At 40.2% G+C, this 23235-nt stretch overlaps 1 protein-coding gene and 1 long non-coding RNA gene across 28 annotated transcripts in view; both read right to left on the bottom strand.

Annotated features, from left to right (window-relative positions):
- The window catches only part of LOC110527987 (complement factor H), a 29044-nt gene extending 10793 nt beyond the window's left edge, over positions 1-18251 (bottom strand). For 17 of the 27 annotated variants that reach the window (XM_036983496.1, XM_036983500.1, XM_036983497.1 and 14 more), the window contains exons 1-12: positions 17977-18250; positions 17613-17798; positions 17384-17483; positions 16299-16369; positions 15914-16099; positions 15575-15658; positions 15324-15407; positions 15073-15156; positions 14822-14905; positions 3677-3760; positions 3426-3509; positions 3175-3258 (exon numbers count right to left, since the gene is read on the bottom strand). In XM_036983496.1, coding sequence (XP_036839391.1) covers positions 3175-3258; positions 3426-3509; positions 3677-3760; positions 14822-14905; positions 15073-15156; positions 15324-15407; positions 15575-15658; positions 15914-16099; positions 16299-16369; positions 17384-17483; positions 17613-17798; positions 17977-18040 — 1195 coding nt within the window. In that variant the 5' untranslated portion in view covers positions 18041-18250. Of the gene's footprint in view, positions 1-3174; positions 3259-3425; positions 3510-3676; positions 3761-4015; positions 4202-4400; positions 4472-5485; positions 5586-5714; positions 5901-6078; positions 6354-12163; positions 13256-13453; positions 13536-14204; positions 14248-14567; positions 14610-14697; positions 14749-14821; positions 14906-15072; positions 15157-15323; positions 15408-15574; positions 15659-15913; positions 16100-16298; positions 16370-17383; positions 17484-17612; positions 17799-17976 lie in introns of those variants that run through there. The other 10 variants (XM_036983519.1, XM_036983520.1, XM_036983522.1 and 7 more) reach the window with 10 other exon arrangements.
- On the bottom strand, positions 911-2551 carry LOC118965298. The gene is made up of 2 exons (XR_005052606.1): positions 1790-2551; positions 911-1592 (listed from the first exon to the last, which is right to left on the bottom strand). It is a non-coding gene; the product is annotated as an uncharacterized LOC118965298 (long non-coding RNA).
- Positions 18252-23235: the final 4984 nt, after the last annotated feature.

Raw genomic sequence — 23235 nt, 5'->3', positions numbered from 1 at the left:
ACACGGGGAGTGTGGCTAAGGCAGGTAGGAGACCTGCGCCAACTCCCCGTGCTTACTGGAGACAGAGAGGGACCGGGCAGGCACCGTGTTATGCGGTGGCGCGCACGGTGTCCCCGGTGCATGTGCATAGCCTGGTGCGGTACATCAAAGCTCCTCGTATCGGCCGGGCAAGAGTGGGCATCGAGCCAGGTGCCATGAAGCCGGCTCTACGCATCTGGTCTGCAGTGCGTCTCCTCGGGCTGGCGTACATGGCACCAGCCTTACGCATGGTGTCCCCGGTTCGCCAGCACAGCCCTGGCTACGGGGAGCATTCAACCAGGTAAGGTTGGGCAGGCTCGGTGCTCAAGAGCTCCAGTGCGCCTGCACGGTCCGATCTATCCGGTGCCACCTCCACGCACCAGCCCTCTGGTGGCAGCCCCCCGCACCAGGCTGTCTCTCCGTCTCCTCCCTACAGGTGCTCCCGCCTGTCCAGTGCCGCCATAGTCTCCCGTCTGTCCTGGGCCGCCGGAGTCTCCCGTCTGTCGTGGGCCGCCAGAGTCTCCCGTCTGTCCTGGGCCGCCAGAGTCTCCCGTCTGTCCTGGGCCGCCAGAGTCTCCCGTCTGTCCTGGGCCGCCAGAGTCTCCCGCCAGCCAGCCAGGAGCCGCCATTCAGCCAGGAGCCGTCATGTTCTGACCTTAGTTCCTTTGTTTTGTCTTTGTTTATATGGTCAGGGCGTGAGTTGGGGTGGGCAGTCTGTTTGTTTTTCTATGTTTGGTTTCTGTGTTCGGTTTCTGTGTTCGGCCTAGAATCATACTTAGGTAGCCTTTTTCCACCTGTGTTTTGTGGGTGTTTATTTTCTGACTTTGTGTTACGTGTGTATGTCAACAGACAGGACTGTTTCGTTTCGTTCGTTCTGTTATTTTTGTATTGATTCAGTGTTCAGTGCTTTCTTTAATTAAAATTATGAACATTTACCACGCTGCGGTTCGGTCCTCCTCTCTTTCTCTAGACGACATTCGTTACACATATTTACACGTGTCTCAAAGAATGAGAAAAGGCAGTTATCATGACAATTATTTGATCTCTTAAATCACACAATACACACTATCAAATATAAGTACAAAACCTCTAAGTAAATAAGATTGACGTTATTTTGTGACATTTGGGACTGCAGGAAAATAACATGAAGAGCTGGTTTCCTGGACCCAGATTAAGCCTACTTGAAAAGGAATACAGTGCTGTAGGCTTAACCTGGGTCCAGGAAACTGTCTCTTACTGTTATTTTCCTGTGAGCCACGATCAGTAAGCACACATTTACAAATGGTCAGTGATTATCAGCCTGGGGATTTCCTCAATCATACATTTTTTTTAGTGCACTAATCTCATTACAGGGGCTTCTGCCCACACAACAGAGCAAGCTAGCAACCTGTAGTCAAATATGGCAGTTGAAAAGACAATTACGTATATTTCAGTTTTGTATATAAATAGAACATTGGGTTAAAACATTTCCGCTGAACTGACTTTCAAAAACAACTTAATAAAAGAGGAACAATCCGCTGGCACTACTTTTCAAGGCTACAGATGCAGACTAGCAGATAGGTGCAGTCCTAGCCCTGGAAAGAAATGAGACATTTTAGACAAAGCATTGACTCAGTGGAGCAGTTTTAACAATAGTGTCACTATTTAGATTACTCAAGCTCAAAGACTAACACAAACCGTATAGTCATATGAGTGAGACTTTGGTTAAAAGATGGTGAACATATTTTTGAATAATGGTTTTAATATAATGATATGTATGAACTGTAGGTACCTTGGGTAGGCATTCAACTTAGTTATTTTGAAATTGTAATAATTCCTCTGTTCGACTTCGGTCTTCTCCAAACTGGTACGAGCTATGTATCATTTTCAAACAATGACAGTTTGTCAGGATTACCATGTTTACATATAATAGTGCAGTAAAGAAATATATTCTGCATGCCAATCTCAGTATTTTAGCAGTGTTTTAGTTGGGTAGTTTGTGTGTTCCAGTGTGGTAGGCAGTTAGAAAGCTGGTCAGCTCAGCACTGTGTATAGCCTAGCCTACTACCCCACCTCCCTTTAGAACAACATACTCTATTCTCTTTTTCAAAGCCAATATCTGTCCGAGAGTGCCTTTGCAAAGGGTTTCCTTACTATTTTGATTTTTCAACACACTGCAGGAAAAATGTAATTTTTTGGCCAAAACAGGGAAAAGTAACCAGCAAAAAGTTTGATCATGCAAATCACAGATACTGTAGGGAATAAATAAATACAGTATAAATGCCCATGGCCAGACTGAATGTTAGTTGATGGGTTATGTAAATAAAGTTTTGTTAACAAATATTGTTTTGGTCAATTAATTGGCCAACCGTATAGCTAGTTTATCCAAATAATTTTTTGATTTAATGACGGTGTAAGTCAGTTGCCAGAAGCTGTGGTTAATGCACATACAGTATAGTTAGTAAGAGGAAAATATAATCTTTGATTTAGTTGTAGGTGAAATCGTGCTTAATCATGGACTATTTTCGAAAAAGATAAATTATTAAATGTAGGTTCTCACCCTTTCCTCTTCCAATACCGTGTGATCAGAACAATAAGTGTAACTGCAAAAGACAAGGTATCAATCATGAGTCCACTGTATGGTCTTCAAATGGTGAAGAGAAAGTGTAACACAAATCTGATAAACATGGTAAAATGTGAAAGTAGGCAGTTTAACTAGGCTTACTAGTGTAACAAATCAAGTAATGTGGAGGAAATTCCTGATGGGCTACAGAAGGGAATGTTTCCCCAGTACAGTATAAAACAAAGTATCCAGTTTAGTTAGAACATATCTTTGAACTCAACAGCTACTTCTTCAAAAAGTGTATTAGAAACAAATATCCCCCCTCTCACTTGTGATTGTTTCAAATGATGGAATTCTTACTTATGACAGTGCCGATCCCACTTCCCACAACTGCTGCAATCTCTGAAATAGAGATTCAGTATTATTTGTTCAAATATGAGCTAGAAAAATATACTACAAAATAATAATCAATTGAATCAACTTAACTCACCAGTAGCTGCATTGGTGTCATGTTCCCCAATGCCATTATTCCTCCCTGAAACTGCAAATTTCAAATTAAATTAATAAACAAGCCCTTGATTATACTGGGATAGATTTACTTGGATTTCATCTACCTCGTATTGTGGGTGGAACAGTCGATGTTGTTGTTATTGATGATGTTGATATAGTTGTTGGTTTCAAAAGAATGTCATTGACATCTATGAAATAGAAATGTACAATGATTAATCAGTATTGCACCTTCATGCAGTGCTTTCATTTTTAATTAGTGTACACCACTGTTACTCCCTGAAACTGCAAATACCAAATTCAATGAATTATCAAGCCCTTGATTACACTGGGATAGATTTACTTGGATTTCCTCTACCTTGTATTGTGGGTGGAACAGTCGATGTTGTTGTTATTGATGATGTTGATATAGTTGTTGGTTTCAAAAGAATGTCATTGACATCTATGAAATAGAAATGTACAATGATTATTCAGTATTGCACCTTCATGCAGTGCTTTCCTGTTTAATTAGTGTACACCACTGTTACTCCCTGAAACTGCAAATACCAAATTCAATGAATTATCAAGCCCTTGATTACACTGGGATAGATTTACTTGGATTTCCTCTACCTCTTATTGTGGGTAGAACAGTCGATGTTGTTGTTATTGATGATGTTGATATAGTTGTTGGTTTCAAAAGAATGTCATTGACATCTATGAAATAGAAATGTACAATGATTATTCAGTATTGCACCTTCAAGTGTACACCACTGTTACATATGACACTGACAGGGATTTACAGAAGGAAGATCAATGACAATGTTCCTTATGATAGTCCGACACATGCCTGCAGTGTCTAGATGTAGGGTGATGGCGGATCTACAACAATAATATATAATGTATCCTCTGTAAAGCATATAACCCATAAAAGTTGGCAGATAATTGATCAAACATAAATGGAATCCATACCTTTACATTCAGGAGGTAATGAGTTGTATTCACCATCTTCAATGCACTCAATTGATTTGTTTCCAATGAGGGTGTAACCTTCATTACAGGAGTACTGTATGACACCACCATACTCTGGTAACTCTTCGCCAGGCTTCTCTATGATCGTGCCATGCATTATCTCAGGAGGTTTATCACAAGTTACCACTGAGGAAGACACATACATGGTTGCATTATATTTGTGGTCTTTATTCAAACAAGTTCAATGCCTTATTTTCTATTTTATTTAACCTTTATTAAGGAGTCATGCTTTGACAGGGAGTCATGCTTTGACAGGGAGTCATGCTTTGACAGGGAGTCATGCATAGATGTCCAAGTGTGTCAATGGCAAATATGGGAGATTTACCTTTACATCTTGGTCTTCCACTCCAACCTATGGCATAACACTGCCTGTAACTTGGGCCCATAAGTTGATAACTAGAAGAGGGGGAGAGAGCATGTGAGAGGTGGTCAAAGATGTATATAAACCCTGGATTGCTTATGCCATCTATTGGCTATTGAGAGGTTTTGAAGCCTACGGTCAGCCATATTTGCACTCCCCAGTAGGAGCAGTCCTCCATAGGAATGAATGCAATTCTACAGTACAGTGCCTTCAGAAAGTATTCACACCCCTTGACCTTTTCCATTTTTTGTTGTGCTACAGCCGGAATTTAAGATGGATTACATTGAGATTTTGTGTCACTGATCTACACACAATATAATATAGAAATGTTTGTAAATTAATTAAAAGCTGAAATGTCTTGAGACAATAAGCATGCAACCCTTTTCTTATGGCAAGCCTAAATAAGTTCAGGACTAAAAATGTGCTTAACAAGTTACATAAGTTGCATGGACTCAGTCTGTGTGCAATAACAGTGTTTAACATGATTTTTAAATGACTACCCCACACATTCAAATATCTGTAAGGTCCCTCAGTCGAGCAGTGAATTTCAAGCACAGATCCAACAACAAAGACCACAAAGAAGGGCTCCTATTGGTCGATTAGTAAAACTTTGAATTGTGTATCAATACACACAGTCACAACAAAAATACAGGCACCCTTCCTAACTTAGTCACTGGAGAGAAAGGAAACTGCTCAGGGATTTCACCATGAGGCCAATTGTGATTTTAAAACAGTTTTTCAGCAGTTTTACGGGTAGGAACATGCTTCTTTATCACATTTGGTTATCAAAATTGCCTTAACATACTAAAATGTTTCAGTTCTTCTTTAATAAATTAATTTCTATAGCTTCCAAAATATGTCTTACAGCGGTGGGGGAGTGCCAAGATGGAGGCAGGATGGCTTCAACACAGCACCCCTTATCAGCCATCTAGTTTATATATACATTATTGGAGGTGGTTGGTGGGGTGGTTGTCTGGCATTGAATCTTTTGACAAAATCATTCTAACATACTCTGATGATACATTAGATACATGATGAAGCATACTCACCCTTTATCACAGATTGCTCTTGCTGATGCACCAAAAAGTGTGCCTTCCTTAAACTCATATGTCAAATGTGGCATCTTCCTGGGGGCACCACAGTCCTTCTCTGAAATGAATAATCATCGAGCCAAGTTAACGCCAGCAACAAACAATCAAACAGTAAATAAATCAAACATGCAATAAAAATCGCACTTTACAGAAAAACTGAGAAAATTGCTACTATTTTGCCGCATACTTTTGCAGGTTAATTTGAGCGTGCTCCACTTTCCACTTGTGCAGGTGATTCTTTCAGATCCTTGCTCTTTCAAGTAGCCGTTGGCACACTCAAAAGTGGCTTCCCCTCCCTCCGGAAAATCGTTCATTAATAGCGCATCAGTCGTTAGAACAACATTTCCCTCTACTTGAGGTTTGGGACACTCGGCTGTGAGAACATGATATAGTAGAATATGTCAACTCCACACACAATGAGAGTTACGTTGGCCAGCTCAAATTAGCAAAGTGTCTATTTGTAACCAAAACATTAAGCTATAACTTTTATAAACGTTAGCTAGCAAACGGTTACTGTACAGCAACGTTACCATGACTAGAAACGTACTCACCATTTCCACTTGTTAAAAAGATAAGGCATATCAAGCACTTAGTCCATGCCTTTGAATAAAACATTATACTGGCTGTCCTTTTTAAAGTTGATTTTATGTGAAGACAAGTCGGTCTCTCGATCTAACAAGTTCTCTCTGATCTTGTTGGCACTATCTAGCTGGCTGTTTAATCAGTACCAACCAGTCCATGGACAACTTCAACTGTCGCTTGAAGATATTTTCACTTTCCAGCAACACTGTAGCACTTCATCTAAAACTTGGTTTCCAGTAGTTACCACAGACACAAAGTCAATACACAACCATATCGTGGTTGGTCTTCATTTAAGGGTAGGAATGGGAATAAGGTTAGCATATTGGTTATGGTTAGGGTAATGTTAGGGATTTGGGCAAGCTTTGTTAAAATCCCCATATGCTCTATGTTATATATTTTACATATTACAATGGTCATTAATAATAATAATATATGTATTTTATATAGAGCTTTTCATTACATGAAGAACCTCAAACGCTTTAAAAATGAAACAAAAAACTCCAAAACATTTTTTTTTATTGATGGTACTTCGTTCATGTGTTGACTGGACAATGATACGGTGGCGGCGTGTCCAAAGGACATCAACTCAAGGGACTCGAGCACGGACTCCTGCTTCCACTTCAGTATCCGAGCGCACAATCCTCTTATCATTTGCTCATGCATGAACATAAGGCTACGTTGGTATGGTTCTTGTATAATTCAAAATAAGGGCATGGGAACAAATATACAGACTTCCACTCTGAGTGACAGGAATTCATTGGAAGAAATCTATCAAACGATAGTGATATCGTATCTTCCATTTCCTGCATAGGAATAGCTGAGCTTTTTTCCACAGTTGGAGAAATCTAGGGCGTATCCTCCCCGAAACTGGTGGAGATGTCTCCAAAACAGCACCGTTGCCATGGTAAGTAGATTGTCTACAGAATAAATATCCCTGACAGCAGTGGCGGGTCTAGCTGGTATGGCTCCCTGGGCGAACCCAACCTTCAGCCCCCCCCCCAATACAAAAAAAGCAATTTTTATTCAGACATTTAGAACAACACAAATAAATAATCCTAACATTTAAAACTATTTTAATATAAAAATATATACAAAAATAAGACTCATAAATATCAAAACGAAGTAACAAAGACAAATAGAAACAAATTTGTGTTGATTTGGCACTCGAGCATCAATACATTATCCATCCCTCAACACTGTCAACTAAGAGTCAAGACTAAACCAATTCACCTTGGTGGTGTGCACACTGGTTTTATATGCTTTTACATGCTTTCCACCTGGCTACCCCTACCCCGGCCATCAGCTCTGCACCCCCTGCAGCAACTTGCCCCCCCCCCCCCCCCCCCCCCTTCACCCAAATCCAGACAGCTGATATCCTGAAAGAGCTGCAAAATCTGGATCCCTACAAATCAGCTGGGCTAGACAATCTGGACCTTCTAATTCTAAAATGATCCGCCAAAATTGTTGCAACCCCTAATACTAGACTGTTCAACCTCTCTTTCATATTGTCTGAGATTCCCAAAGATTGGAAAGCTGCCGCGGTCATCCCCCTCTTCAAAGGGGGTGACACACTTGACCCAAACTGTTATACACCTATATCCATCCTGCCCTGGCTTTCTAAAATCTTCAAAAGCCAAGTTAACAAACAGATCACCGACCATTTCGAAACCCACCGTACCTTCTCCACTATGCAATCTGGTTTCCGAGCTGGTCATGGGTGCACCTCAGCCACGTTCAAGGTCCTAAACGATATCATAAACGCCATCGATAAGACAGTACTGTGCAGCCGTCATCATCGACCTGGCCAAGGCTTTTGTCAATCACCGCATTCTTATCGGCAGACTCAAAAGCCCTGGTTTCTCAAATGACTGCCACGCGTGGTTCACCAACTACTTCTAAGACGGAGTTCAGTGTGTCAAATCGGAGGGCCTGTTGTCCAGACCTCTGGCAGTCTCTAGGGTTCAATTCTCGGGCCGACTCTTTCCTCTGTATACATCAATGATGTCACTCTTGCTGCTGGTGATTCTCTGATCCACCTCTACGCAGACGACACCATTCTGTATACATCTGTCCCTTCTTTGGACACTGTGATATCAAACCTCCAAACGAGCTTCAATGCCATACAACACTCCTTCCATGGCCTCCAACTGCTTTTAAATGCTAGTAAAACTAAATGCATGCTCTTCAACCGATTGCTGCCTGCACCCCCCTGCCCGACCAGCATCACTACTCTGGACGGTTCTGACTTAGGTCTTTGTAGTTGTCAACATATTCTAAGTGTCTGGTTAGACTGTAAACTCTCCTTCCAGACTCACATTAAGCATCTCCAATCCAAAATGAAATCTAGAACCGGCTTCCTATTTCGCAACAAAGCCTCCTTAACTCATGCTGCCAAACATACCCTCGTAAAACTGACTATCCTACCGATCCTTGACTTTGGCGATGTCATTTACAAAATAGCCTCCAACACTCTACTCAGCAAACTGGATGTAGTCTATCACAGTGCCATCCGTTTTGTCACCAAAGCCCCATATACTACCCACTACTGTGAACTGTATGCTCTCGTTGGCTGGCCCTCGCTACAGATTCATCACCAAACATTGGTAGTGCTTACGGCCCAGTACATCACTGGGACCAAGCTTTCTGCCATCCAGGACTTCTAAACCAGGCGGTGTCAGAGGAAGGCCCTAAAAGTTGTCAGACTCCAGCCACCCAAGTCATAGACTGTTCTCTCTGGGCACTTACAGTGTGGTAGCATTCTAGGTCCAAAAGGCTCCTTAACAGTTTCTACCCCCAAGCCATAAGACTGCTAAACAGTTAATCAAATGGCTACCTGGACTATTTGCAATGACCCCTTTTTTTACACTACTGCTACTCGCTGTTATTATCTATGCATATTCACTTTACTCCTACCTACATGTACATATTATCTCAATTACCTCAACTAACCAGCACCCCCTGTATATAGCCTTATTATTATTATTTGTTTTTTTTAGCAAATATTTACTTACGTACTCTAAAAAAATTGCATTGTTGGTTAAGGGCTTGTAAGTAAGCATTTCATGGTAAACCTGTTGTATTCGCCGCATGTGACAAAACATTTTATTTTTATATTATGAAATTATCTTTCGTCATGAAAAAATATATCTGTGGTGGCCTATCAGTAAAGACCCATGGCCATAGTTGTCAGTGTCACTTGTTGCCTTATTGTTGTGTTGCAGGTTTATCTGTACCCTTAGATCTCCTCTTGCGTCTAGCCTTATAAATGCTGTCAAGAAAGCCTGCACATACTGTATGACCAGTCTTCATCAAGGTGAGGGGGAAGAGTCCACATTTTGAGCTACAGAAAGGGACACCAGCAGCCTCATCCTGGGACCTCTGATCCTAAAAGCAACAGTTCAAGGCTTTGAGACTGTGGATGGACGCACAACGGTGCAGTGTAAGCACAGGTCAAAGAGCTTTTTTAGCACGTTGAGATAATGGCCTTGTTATTCCCAGTAAGCATAGTTGTGAATGTATCTATTGAGTTTCGACATTTGGCAATGACAGTGACCTACAGTGCTCTCGGAAAGTATTCACTGCCCTTGTTTCTCTGCTAAAACATGAGCAATAAAGGACTAGTTCACACATTTTGTTGGGGGGAATATAATATTATATATATTTGTATTCATTTATCAGGGACCTTCAGCACCCCTACTTCCCGTGGCTATGATTGAATATCCCTATGAGCATAGTGAAGTTATTAACTACACTTTGGTGTATCAATACACCCAGTCACTACAAAGATATAGGCATCCTTCCTTACTCAATTGCCACTCTGGGATTTCACCATAAGGCCAATGGTGACATTAAAACAGTTAAAGAGTTTAAAGGCTGTAATAGGAGATAGTGACCACTCAGCAGAGCTGCTTCCAGAACAAGATTCATGCCAACCTATGCTTCTTAAAGAGAAAGTAATCAGATTTACGTTACTGAGTTTGGGTAATTCAAAAGTTAAGTTACTGATTACAATTTAGGACAGGTAACTATACTGAACAAAAACATGCAACACTTTCAAAGACTTTACTGAGTTACATTTCATAGAAGGAAATCAGTCTATTTAAATCAATTCATTAGGCCCTAATCTATGGATTTTTCACATGACTGGGCAGGGGCGCAGCCATGGGTGGTCCTGGGAGGGCATAGGTCCACACACTTAGAAATCAGGTCCACCCACTAGGGAGCCAGGCCCAGCCAATCAGAATGATTTTTTTAACATTCAATTATTTGGAAACAGCTCTGTTGGGCATTCCTGCAGTCAGCATGCCAATTGCAAGCTCCCTCAAAACTTGAGACATCTGTGACAAAACTGCACATTTTAGTGGCCTTTTATTATCCCAGCACAAGGTGCACCTGTGTAATGATCATGCTGTTTAAATCAGCTTCTTGATATGCCACACCTGTCGCGTGGCTGGATTATCTGGCTAAGGAGAAATGCTCACTAACAGGAATGTAAATAGGGTTGCCAACTGTCCCGTATTAGCCGGGATGTCCCTTATATTGGGCTAAATAGGTTTGTCCCATACGGGACCTCCCTTGTCCCGTATATTCATCCAATAACAGTATAGTGTAAACGCGCCAATTCATGCAAAGTAATTTCTGTTATTGTTCGGTCGGTTTGGCATATCAAGGAAGTATAGATAAACATGCAAACAAGACTGTGCAGCTACAACAAACAATGTGAGGTAAAAAATATGTGGGTTAAGCCCGTCAGTGTTGACTCGACCAAAGCTTTCTGTACTTTATGTGTCGGGAAATATCAATTGGCCACGAAGGGGAGAATGACCTAACTCAGCATGCGTCCACAGAAATGCACAAGGTCACGCTAGCTAAAGGTGCTAGCAATATCGGTGCATTCTTCGTTACGTCTACTGCGGAAACTGATATAATTGGAAAACACCTCCGTTTACCAGTTATTGAGCAGAGCCAACAATCACATTCTGAAAGCTAATTGCCCAGCTCACATAGCTCATAATGCCTGCAAGCACGCCTGCGGTCAGTGGATATTGAGACAATTGTTTTACAGCCACTTATCAGTATCCGCTTCCCGAAGAGAGGAACTGCATGCATTTTTTTGTCTTTTTTGACACCGAGTGGCGTGAAATTCTGCGACATGTTTGCACACGATGGCTCTTCATCCAGCTGTTGATCGTCTCCAGCAAAGCTGGCCAGCTCTTACATCATACTTCAGGTCCCTTAGGGAGACCTGTCCTGTGGCACTGAATAGTATTTTCGAGTATAAAGAAAAAACAGAAGATGCTGAGATTTATCTGTGCTTTTTCCACAAAGTGGGTGTGTTTTTGACCAACTCGTAAAAAAATCTGGAGGAAACAGCGCTCTGCATCATAGATGTTTACGAGTAAGTCCAAAAGTTCAAAATGTAAGATGCTTCAGCTGAAACAGGACAGTTTTTTTCTGAGTAGACCAAGCAGCTGATGGACAAACAATTGTCAGCACAAAGGTCCAAGCAGCAACAGGACTTTGAAGTTCTATGACACTGTCATTACATACATTGACAAGTGGTTTGATTTCTCACCAGAACATGTAATACAGTCAGTATGGACCAACTCTATGAAGAGTTTTGTGCTAGCCTGGAGGAAATACAGAATACCAGACAGGATACCACAAAATCCACCAGTGCGAAGTAGGTGGCAGTTTTCAAAAACTTAGGGAAAGCCAACTTGATCAACATGTTCAGGATTGTCTCATTTGTCCTCAGTGTGCCAGACTCAAATGTCTTTGTAGAGAGGATTTTCTGTCTGATGACCATTAAATGGTCAGACTCAAGAAACCGATGTAGCACAGAGCTGATCAAAAATGAACTTCAAATATCTGGGAACTGTGACTTGTCATGTAATGCCTTCTCTCTAGCTATGCAAGAGGAGAAAGGATGGCTTGAATCAGTCACGAGCAGCAAAAAATATGTAGACTTGGTGAGTGACTCATGCCCCTCTTTCCTCTTTTGCATTTGAAACGTTTTTTTGTTGTTGCTGTAAAGATCCAAATTGTGATTTCTTTGATAATTTATTTCGAGATTTATTCATATAAGTTTACATAATGATAGAGTTTTAGTAAAGCTATAGGCTAAATGGAATATAAAAATGTTTTGCCTTTCCAATTGAATAAGAATATGAATATACACTGTATCACTGTATTCACACGACACCATACCCATACCGCCGTGGCACTGTGCACTGACTGGCACGCCACCTTTTGTCCCTTATTTGGTAGTGAAAAAGTTGGCAACCCTAGATGTAAACTAATTTATGCACAACATTTGAGAGAAATAAGCTTTTTGTGGATATGGAACATTTCTGGCATATAGTATAGTAACTGTAACAGATTACATTTACAAATGAACCTACCCAACCATGATTATTAGACAATGTACATACTTTCATATTTACACAAATGTGTCTCAAAGAAGGAGCAAAGGCAGTTATCATAAAAATAATTTGATCTCTTAAATCACACAATACAAACTAGAAAATCAAAAGTACAAAACCTCTAAGTAAATAAGATTGACATTATTTTGTGACATTTGGGGCTGCAGGAAAATAACATGAAGAGCTGGTTTCCTGGACCCAGATTAAGCCTACTTGAAAAGGAATACAGTGCTGTAGGCTTAACCTGGGTCCAGGAAACTGTCTCTTACTGTTATTTTCCTGTGAGCCACGATCAGTAAGCACACATTTAGAAATGGTCAGTGATTATCAGCCTGGGAATTTCCTCAGTCATACATTTTGTTTAGTGCACTAATCTCATTACAGGGGCTTCTGCCCACACAACAGAGCAAGCTAGCAACCTGTAGTCAAATATGGCAGTTGAAAAGACAATTAGGTATATTTCAGTTTTGTATATAAATGGAGAAAAAAAATATTTAAATACCGGTTTTCAAACATTGGGTTAAAACATTTCCGCTGAACTGACTTTCAAAAACAACTTAATAAAAAGTGCAATTATAACTTCCATTCAGTATTGCCACATACATAAAGGCACTGTAAATTAAATGGCTTTGTCCAACCAGGGAATGGTCAGAGGAACAATCCGCTGGCACTACTTTTCAAGGCTACAGATGCAGACTAGCAGATAGGTGCAGTCCTAGCCCTGGAAAGAAATGAGACATTTTAGACAAAGCATTAACTCAGCGGAGCAGTTTTAACAATAGTGTCACTATTTAGATTACTCAAGCTCAAAAGACTAACACAAACCGTATAGTCATATGAGTGAGACTTTGGTTAAAAGATGGTGAACATATTTTTGAATAATGGTTTTAATATAATGATATGTATGAACTGTAGGTACCTTGGGTAGGCATTCAACTTAGTTATTTTGAAATTGTAATAATTCCTCTGTTCGACTTCGGTCTTCTCCAAACTGGTACGAGCTATGTATCATTTTCAAACAATGACAGTTTGTCAGGATTACCATGTTTACATATAATAGTGCAGTAAAGAAATATATTCTGCATGCCAATCTCAGTATTTTAGCAGTGTTTTAGTTGGGTAGTTTGTGTGTTCCAGTGTGGTAGGCAGTTAGAAAGCTGGTCAGCTCAGCACTGTGTATAGCCTAGCCTACTACCCCACCTCCCTTTAGAACAACATACTCTATTCTCTTTTTCAAAGCCAATATCTGTCCGAGAGTGCCTTTGCAAAGGATTTCCTTACTACCTTGATTTTTCAACACACTGCAGGAAAAATGTAATTTTTTGGCCAAAACAGGGAAAAGTAACCAGCAAAAAGTTTGATCATGCAAATCACAGATACTGTAGGGAATAAATAAATACAGTATAAATGCCCATGGCCAGACTGAATGTTAGTTGATGGGTTATGTAAATAAAGTTTTGTTAACAAATATTGTTTAGGTCAATTAATTGGCCAACCGTATAGCTAGTTTATCCAAATAATTGTTTGATTTAAAGCCAGAAGCTGTGGTTAATGCACATACAGTATAGTTAGTAAGAGGAAAATATAATCTTTGATTTAGTTGTAGGTAAAATCGTGCTTAATCATGGACTATTTTCGAAAAAGATAAATTATTAAATGTAGGTTCTCACCCTTTCCTCTTCCAATACCGTGTGATCAGAACAATAAGTGTAACTGCAAAAGACAAGGTATCAATCATGAGTCCACTGTATGATCTTCAAATGGTGAAGAGAATGTGTAACACAAATCTGATAAACATGGTAAAATGTGAAAGTAGGCAGTTTAACTAGGCTTACTAGTGTAACAAATCAAGTAATGTGGAGGAAATTCCTGATGGGCTACAGAAGGGAATGTTTCCCCAGTACAGTATAAAACAAAGTATCCAGTTTAGTTAGAACATATCTTTGAACTCAACAGCTACTTCTTCAAAAAGTGTATTAGAAACAAATATCCCCCCTCTCACTTGTGATTGTTTCAAATGATGGAATTCTTACTTATGACAGTGCCGATCCCACTTCCCACAACTGCTGCAATCTCTGAAATAGAGATTCAGTATTATTTGTTCAAATATGAGCTAGAAAAATATACTACAAAATAATAATCAATTGAATCAACTTAACTCACCAGTAGCTGCATTGGTGTCATGTTCCCCAATGCCATTATTCCTCCCTGAAACTGCAAATTTCAAATTAAATTAATAAACAAGCCCTTGATTATACTGGGATAGATTTACTTGGATTTCATCTACCTCGTATTGTGGGTGGAACAGTCGATGTTGTTGTTATTGATGATGTTGATATAGTTGTTGGTTTCAAAAGAATGTCATTGACATCTATGAAATAGAAATGTACAATGATTATTCAGTATTGCACCTTCATGCAGTGCTTTCATGTTTAATTAGTGTACACCACTGTTACTCCCTGAAACTGCAAATACCAAATTCAACGAATTATCAAGCCCTTGATTACACTAGGATAGATTTACTTGGATTTCCTCTACCTTGGATTGTGGGTGGAACAGTCGATGTTGTTGTTATTGATGATGTTGATATAGTTGTTGGTTTCAAAAGAATGTCATTGACATCTATGAAATAGAAATGTACAATGATTATTCAGTATTGCACCTTCATGCAGTGCTTTCATTTTTAATTAGTGTACACCACTGTTACTCCCTGAAACTGCAAATACCAAATTCAATGAATTATCAAGCCCTTGATTACACTGGGATAGATTTACTTGGATTTCCTCTACCTTGTATTGTGGGTGGAACAGTCGATGTTGTTGTTATTGATGATGTTGATATAGTTGTTGGTTTCAAAAGAATGTCATTGACATCTATGAAATAGAAATGTACAATGATTATTCAGTATTGCACCTTCATGCAGTGCTTTCATTTTTAATTAGTGTACACCACTGTTACTCCCTGAAACTGCAAATACCAAATTCAATGAATTATCAAGCCCTTGATTACACTGGGATAGATTTACTTGGATTTCCTCTACCTTGTATTGTGGGTGGAACAGTCGATGTTGTTGTTATTGATGATGTTGATATAGTTGTTGGTTTCAAAAGAATGTCATTGACATCTATGAAATAGAAATGTACAATGATTATTCAGTACTGCACCTTCAAGTGTACACCACTGTTACATATGACACTGACAGGGATTTACAGAAGGAAGATCAATGACAATGTTCCTTATGATAGTCCGACACATGCCTGCAGTGTCTAGATGTAGGGTGAAGGCGGATCTACAACAATAATATATAATGTATCCTCTGTAAAGCATATAACCCATAACAGTTGGCAGATAATTGATCAAACATAAATGGAATCCATACCTTTACATTCAGGAGGTAATGAGTTGTATTCACCATCTTCAATACACTCAATTGATTTGTTTCCAATGAGGGTGTAACCTTCATTACAGGAGTACTGTATGACACCACCATACTCTGGTAACTCTTCGCCAGGCTTCTCTATGATCGTGCCATGCATTATCTCAGGAGGTTTATCACAAGTTACCACTGAGGAAGACACATACATGGTTGCATTATATTTGTGGTCTTTATTCAAACAAGTTCAATGCCTTATTTTCTATTTTATTTAACCTTTATTAAGGAGTCATGCTTTGACAGGGAGTCATGCTTTGACAGGGAGTCATGCTTTGACAGGGAGTCATGCATAGATGTCCAAGTGTGTCAATGGCAAATATGGGAGATTTACCTTTACATCTTGGTCTTCCACTCCAACCTATGGCATAACACTGCCTGTAACTTGGGCCCATAAGTTGATAACTAGAAGAGGGGGAGAGAGCATGTGAGAGGTGGTCAATGATGTATATAAACCCTGGATTGCTTATGCCATCTATTGGCTATTGAGAGGTTTTGAAGCCTACGGTCGGCCATATTTGCACTCCCCAGTAGGAGCAGTCCTCCATAGGAATGAATGCAATTCTACAGTACAGTGCCTTCAGAAAGTATTCACACCCCTTGACCTTTTCCATTTTTTGTTGTGCTACAGCCGGAATTTAAGATGGATTACATTGAGATTTTGTGTCACTGATCTACACACAATATAATATAGAAATGTTTGTAAATTAATTAAAAGCTGAAATGTCTTGAGACAATAAGCAGGCAACCCTTTTCTTATGGCAAGCCTAAATAAGTTCAGGACTAAAAATGTGCTTAACAAGTTACATAAGTTGCATGGACTCAGTCTGTGTGCAATAACAGTGTTTAACATGATTTTTAAATGACTACCCCACACATTCAAATATCTGTAAGGTCCCTCAGTCGAGCAGTGAATTTCAAGCACAGATCCAACAACAAAGACCACAAAGAAGGGCTCCTATTGGTCGATTAGTAAAACTTTGAATTGTGTATCAATACACACAGTCACAACAAAAATACAGGCACCCTTCCTAACTTAGTCACTGGAGAGAAAGGAAACTGCTCAGGGATTTCACCATGAGGCCAATTGTGATTTTAAAACAGTTTTTCAGCAGTTTTACGGGTAGGAACATGCTTCTTTATCACATTTGGTTATCAAAATTGCCTTAACATACTAAAATGTTTCAGTTCTTCTTTAATAAATTAATTTCTATAGCTTCCAAAATATGTCTTACAGCGGTGGGGGAGTGCCAAGATGGAGGCAGGATGGCTTCAACACAGCACCCCTTATCAGCCATCTAGTTTATATATACATTATTGGAGGTGGTTGGTGGGGTGGTTGTCTGGCATTGAATCTTTTGACAAAATCATTCTAACATACTCTGATGATACATTAGATACATGATGAAGCATACTCACCCTTTATCACAGATTGCTCTTGCTGATGCACCAAAAAGTGTGCCTTCCTTAAACTCATATGTCAAATGTGGCATCTTCCTGGGGGCACCACAGTCCTTCTCTGAAATGAATAATCATCGAGCCAAGTTAACGCCAGCAACAAACAATCAAACAGTAAATAAATCAAACATGCAATAAAAATCGCACTTTACAGAAAAACTGAGAAAATTGCTACTATTTTGCCGCATACTTTTGCAGGTTAATTTGAGCGTGCTCCACTTTCCACTTGTGCAGGTGATTCTTTCAGATCCTTGCTCTTTCAAGTAGCCGTTGGCACACTCAAAAGTGGCTTCCCCTCCCTCCGGAAAATCGTTCATTAATAGCGCATCAGTCGTTAGAACAACATTTCCCTCTACTTGAGGTTTGGGACACTCGGCTGTGAGAACATGATATAGTAGAATATGTCAACTCCACACACAATGAGAGTTACGTTGGCCAGCTCAAATTAGCAAAGTGTCTATTTGTAACCAAAACATTAAGCTATAACTTTTATAAACGTTAGCTAGCAAACGGTTACTGTACAGCAACGTTACCATGACTAGAAACGTACTCACCATTTCCACTTGTTAAAAAGATAAGGCATATCAAGCACTTAGTCCATGCCTTTGAATAAAACATTATACTGGCTGTCCTTTTTAAAGTTGATTTTATGTGAAGACAAGTCGGTCTCTCGATCTAACAAGTTCTCTCTGATCTTGTTGGCACTATCTAGCTGGCTGTTTAATCAGTACCAACCAGTCCATGGACAACTTCAACTGTCGCTTGAAGATATTTTCACTTTCCAGCAACACTGTAGCACTTCATCTAAAACTTGGTTTCCAGTAGTTACCACAGACACAAAGTCAATACACAACCATATCGTGGTTGGTCTTCATTTAAGGGTAGGAATGGGAATAAGGTTAGCATATTGGTTATGGTTAGGGTAATGTTAGGGATTTGGGCAAGCTTTGTTAAAATCCCCATATGCTCTATGTTATATATTTTACATATTACAATGGTCATTAATAATAATAATATATGTATTTTATATAGAGCTTTTCATTACATGAAGAACCTCAAACGCCTTAAAAATGAAACAAAAAACTCCAAAACATTTTTTTTTATTGATGGTACTTCGTTCATGTGTTGACTGGACAATGATCGTATACGGTGGCGGCGTGTCCAAAGGACATCAACTCAAGGGACTCGAGCACGGACTCCTGCTTCCACTTCAGTATCCGAGCGCACAATCCTCTTATCATTTGCTCATGCATGAACATAAGGCTACGTTGGTATGGTTCTTGTATAATTCAAAATAAGGGCATGGGAACAAATATACAGACTTCCACTCTGAGTGACAGGAATTAATTGGAAGAAATCTATCAAACGATAGTGATATCGTATCTTCCATTTCCTGCATAGGAATAGCTGAGCTTTTTTCCACAGTTGGAGAAATCTAGGGCGTATCCTCCCCGAAACTGGTGGAGATGTCTCCAAAACAGCACCGTTGCCATGGTAAGTAGATTGTCTACAGAATAAATATCCCTGACAGCAGTGGCGGGTCTAGCTGGTATGGCTCCCTGGGCGAACCCAACCTTCAGCCCCCCCCCCAATACAAAAAAAGCAATTTTTATTCAGACATTTAGAACAACACAAATAAATAATCCTAACATTTAAAACTATTTTAATATAAAAATATATACAAAAATAAGACTCAAAAATATCAAAACGAAGTAACAAAGACAAATAGAAACAAATTTGTGTTGATTTGGCACTCGAGCATCAATACATTATCCATCCCTCAACACTGTCAACTAAGAGTCAAGACTAAACCAATTCACCTTGGTGGTGTGCACACTGGTTTTATATTATTCTTAACGATTTCGCACAAACCAGAAAAAAATGCAACAATATGTCAGTGAAACTATATATTTATAGTATTATGAATGAATTGTGGTTTATTTGGTAGCATTTCGTAGTGTGACTGATTTGACTAATTGCATTTGTACTGTACGAAGTTAAAGGTGCACTATTTGATAGATTCTCACGCTCCCCCTACCTCGGGCTTCCAGTGGGGAGACCTGAGGTCAACCTCCCCCACAACCCTCCCCATCTCATACTTCTGAGTGGCTGACCTTCCCAAGCAGTAGCCTGCCTAGATCACAAACTTGTAACTTGCCTTATGATTAACGACTCTTGGTGTAATCACAACAACATACAGGAACTCAAGTCCTTTTGTTCACCCGACCTAGAATTCCTTACAATCAAATGCTGACCGCATTATCTTCTAGGGAATTCCCTTCTATTATAGTCACAGCCGTGTATATTCCCCTCCCTCGCAAGGCTGCCGGCCCAGACGGCATCCCTAGCCGCATCCTCAGAGCATGCGCAGACTAGAGGTCGACCGATTAATCGGAATGGCCGATTAATTACGGCCGATTTGAAGTTTTCATAACAATCGTAATCGGCATTTTTGGACACCGATCATGGACAATTACATTGCACTCCACGAGGAGTGGCAGGCTGACTACTTGTTATGCGAGTGCAGCAAGGAGCCAAGGTAAGGTGCTAGCTAGCATTAAACGTATCTTATAAAAAATAATCAATCTTAACATAATCACTAGTTAACTACACATGGTTGATGATATTACTAGTCTATCTAGCTTGTCCTGCGTTGCATATAATCGATGCGGTGCCTGTTAATTTATCATTGAATCATAGCCTGCTTCGCCAAACGGGTGATTTAACAAGCGCATTTGCGAAAAATGCACTGTTGTTGCAACAATGTGTACCTAACCATAAACATCAACGCCTTTCTTAAAATCAATACACAAGTATATATTTTTAAACCTGCATATTTAGTTAATATTGCCTGCTAACATGAATTTATTTTAACTAGGGAAATTGTGTCACTTCTCTTGCGTTTTGTGCAACAGAGTCAGGGTATATGCAGCAGTTTGGGCCGCCTGGCTCGTTGCGAACTAATTTGCCAGAATTTTACGTAAATATGACATGACATTGAAGGTTGTGCAATGTAACAGGAATATTTAGACTTATGGAATGCACCAGTTAGCTAAAATACGGAACGGTTCCGTATTTCACTGAAAGAATAAACGTTTTGTTTTTGAAATGATAGTTTCCGGATTTGACCATATTAATTTCTGTGTGTTATTATGTTATAATTAAGTCTATGATTTGATAATTGATAGAGCAGTCTGACTGAGCGCTGGTAGGCTGCAGCAGGCTCGTAAGCATTCATTCAAACAGCACTTTCTTGCGTTTGCCAGCAGCTCTTTGTTGTGCTTCAAGCATTGAGCTGTTTATGACTTCAAACCTATCAACTCACGAGATTAGGCTGGTGTTACCAATGTGAAATGGCTAGCTAGTTAGCATGGTGCGCGCTAATAGCATTTCAATCGGTGACGTCACTTGCACTGAGACCTTGAAGTAGTTGTTCCCCTTGCTCTGCAAAAAAAAAAAGCCTGCGGCTTTTGTGGAGCGATGGGTAACGATGCTTCGAGGGTGGCTGTTGTCAATGTGTTCCTGGTTCGAGCCCAGGTAGGGGCGAGGAGAGGGACGGAAGCTATACTGTTACACTGGCAATACTAAAGTGCCTATAAGAACATCCAATATTCAAAGGTATATGAAATACAAATTGTATAGAGAGAAATAGTTCTTATAATAACTACAACCTAAAACTTCTTACCTGGGAATATTGAAGACTCATGTTAAAAGGAACCACCATGTTCTGAGCAAGGAACTTAAACATGATCTTTTTTACATGGCACATATTGCACTTTTACTTTCTTCTCCAACACTTTGTTTTTGCATTATTTAAACCAAATTGAACGTTTCATTATTTATTTGAGGCTAAATTGATTTTATTGATCTATTATATTAAGTTAAAATAAAAGTGTTCATTCGGTATTGTTGTAATTGTCATTATTACAATTTTACAAGTACTTAAAATTGTAAATTTTTTATTTATTTTTAAAATCGGCCAATTAATCAGTATCGGCTTTTTTTGGTCCTCCAATAATCGGTATCGGCGTTGAAAAATCATAATCGGGCGACCTCTAGCGCAGTGAGTTTACGGACATATTCAACCAATCCCTATCCCAGTCTGTTGTCCCCACAAGCTTCAAGATGGCCACCATTGTTCCTGTTCCCAAGAAAGCTATCGCCCAATTGCACTCACTTCTGTCATCATGAAGTGCTTTGAGAGACTAGTCAAGGACCATATCACCTCCACCCTACCTGATACCCTAGACCCACTCCAATTTGCTTACCGCCCCAATAGGTCCACAGACGGTGCAATCGCCATCACACTGCACACTTCCCTATCCCATCTGGACAAGAGGAATACCTATGTAACAATGCTGTTCATTGACGACAGCTCAGCATTTAACACCATAGTACCCTCCAAACTCATCATTAAGCTCGAGACCCTGCGACTCGACCCTGCCCTGTGCAACTGGGTCCTGGACATTCTGACGGGCCGCCCCCAGGTGGTGAAGGTAGGAAACAACATCTCCACTCCGCTGATCATCAACACTGGGGCATCACAAGGGTGCGTTCTCAGCCCTCTCCTGTACTACCTTTTCACACATGACTGCATGGCCATGCACGCTTCCAACTCAATCATCAAGTTTGCAGACGACACTACAGTGGTAGGCCTGATTACCAACAACAACAAGACAGCCTGCAGGGAGGAAGTGAGGGCCCTCAGAATGTGGTGTCAGGAACATAACCTCTCACTCAACGTCAACAATACAAAGGAGATGATCGTGGACTTCAGGAAACAGCAGAGGGAGCACCCGCCCCATCCACATCGACGGGACAGTAGTGGAGAAGGTGGAAAGTTTTAAGTTCCTCGGAGTACACATCACGGATAAACTGAAATGGTCCACCCACACAGACAGCGTGGTGAAGAAGGCGCAACAGAGCCTCTTCAACCTCAGGAGGCTGAAGAAATTTGGCTTGTCATCTAAAACACTCACGAACAATCGAGAGCATCCTGTCGGGCTGTATCATCGCCTGGTACAGCAATTGCACCGCCCTCAACTGCCCTCAACCTTGGCAGGTAGCCTAGTGGTTAGAGCATTGGGCCAGTAACCGAAAGGTTGCTAGATTGAATCCCTGAGCTGACAAGGTAAAAATCTGTTTTTCTGCCCCTGAACAAGGTAGTTAAACCACTGTTCTTAGGACGTCATTGTAAATAAGAATTTGTTCTTAACTGACTTGCCTCCAGAGGGTAGTGTGATCTGCACAACGCATCACCGGGGCAAACTTCCTGTCCTCCAGGACACCTACAGCACCTGATGTCACAGGAAGGCCAAAAATAACATCAAGGACAACAACCACCCGAGCCACTACCTGTTCAACCCGCTATCATCCAGAAGGTGAGGTCAGTACGGGTGCATCAAAGGTTGGACCGAGAGACTGAAAAACAGCTTCTATCTCAAGGCCATCAGACTGTTAAACAGCCATCACTAACATAGAGAGGCTGCTGCCAACATACTGACTCAAATCTCTGGTCACTTAAAAAACAGACTTAATAAAGGTGTCACTTTAATAATGTTTAGATAGTGGTGTCACTTTAAATAATGGCACTTTAATAATGTTTACATATCCTACATTACTCATCTCATATGTATATACTGTATTCTACACCATCTACTAAATCTTGCCTATGCCATCGCTCATTCATATATTTATATGTACCTGTTCTTATTCATCCCTTCACATTTGTGTGTATAAGGTAGTTGTTGTGAATTTGTGATTACTTGTTAGATTGTACTGCATAGTCGGAGCTAGAAACACAAGCATTTCGC

The sequence above is a fragment of the Oncorhynchus mykiss genome, chromosome 7, assembly GCF_013265735.2.
Source record: "Oncorhynchus mykiss isolate Arlee chromosome 7, USDA_OmykA_1.1, whole genome shotgun sequence".
Taxonomy (NCBI): Eukaryota; Metazoa; Chordata; class Actinopteri; order Salmoniformes; family Salmonidae; genus Oncorhynchus; species Oncorhynchus mykiss.
The sequence above is the reverse complement of the archived record's forward strand: the minus strand, read 5'-3'. Positions and strand labels throughout refer to the sequence as shown.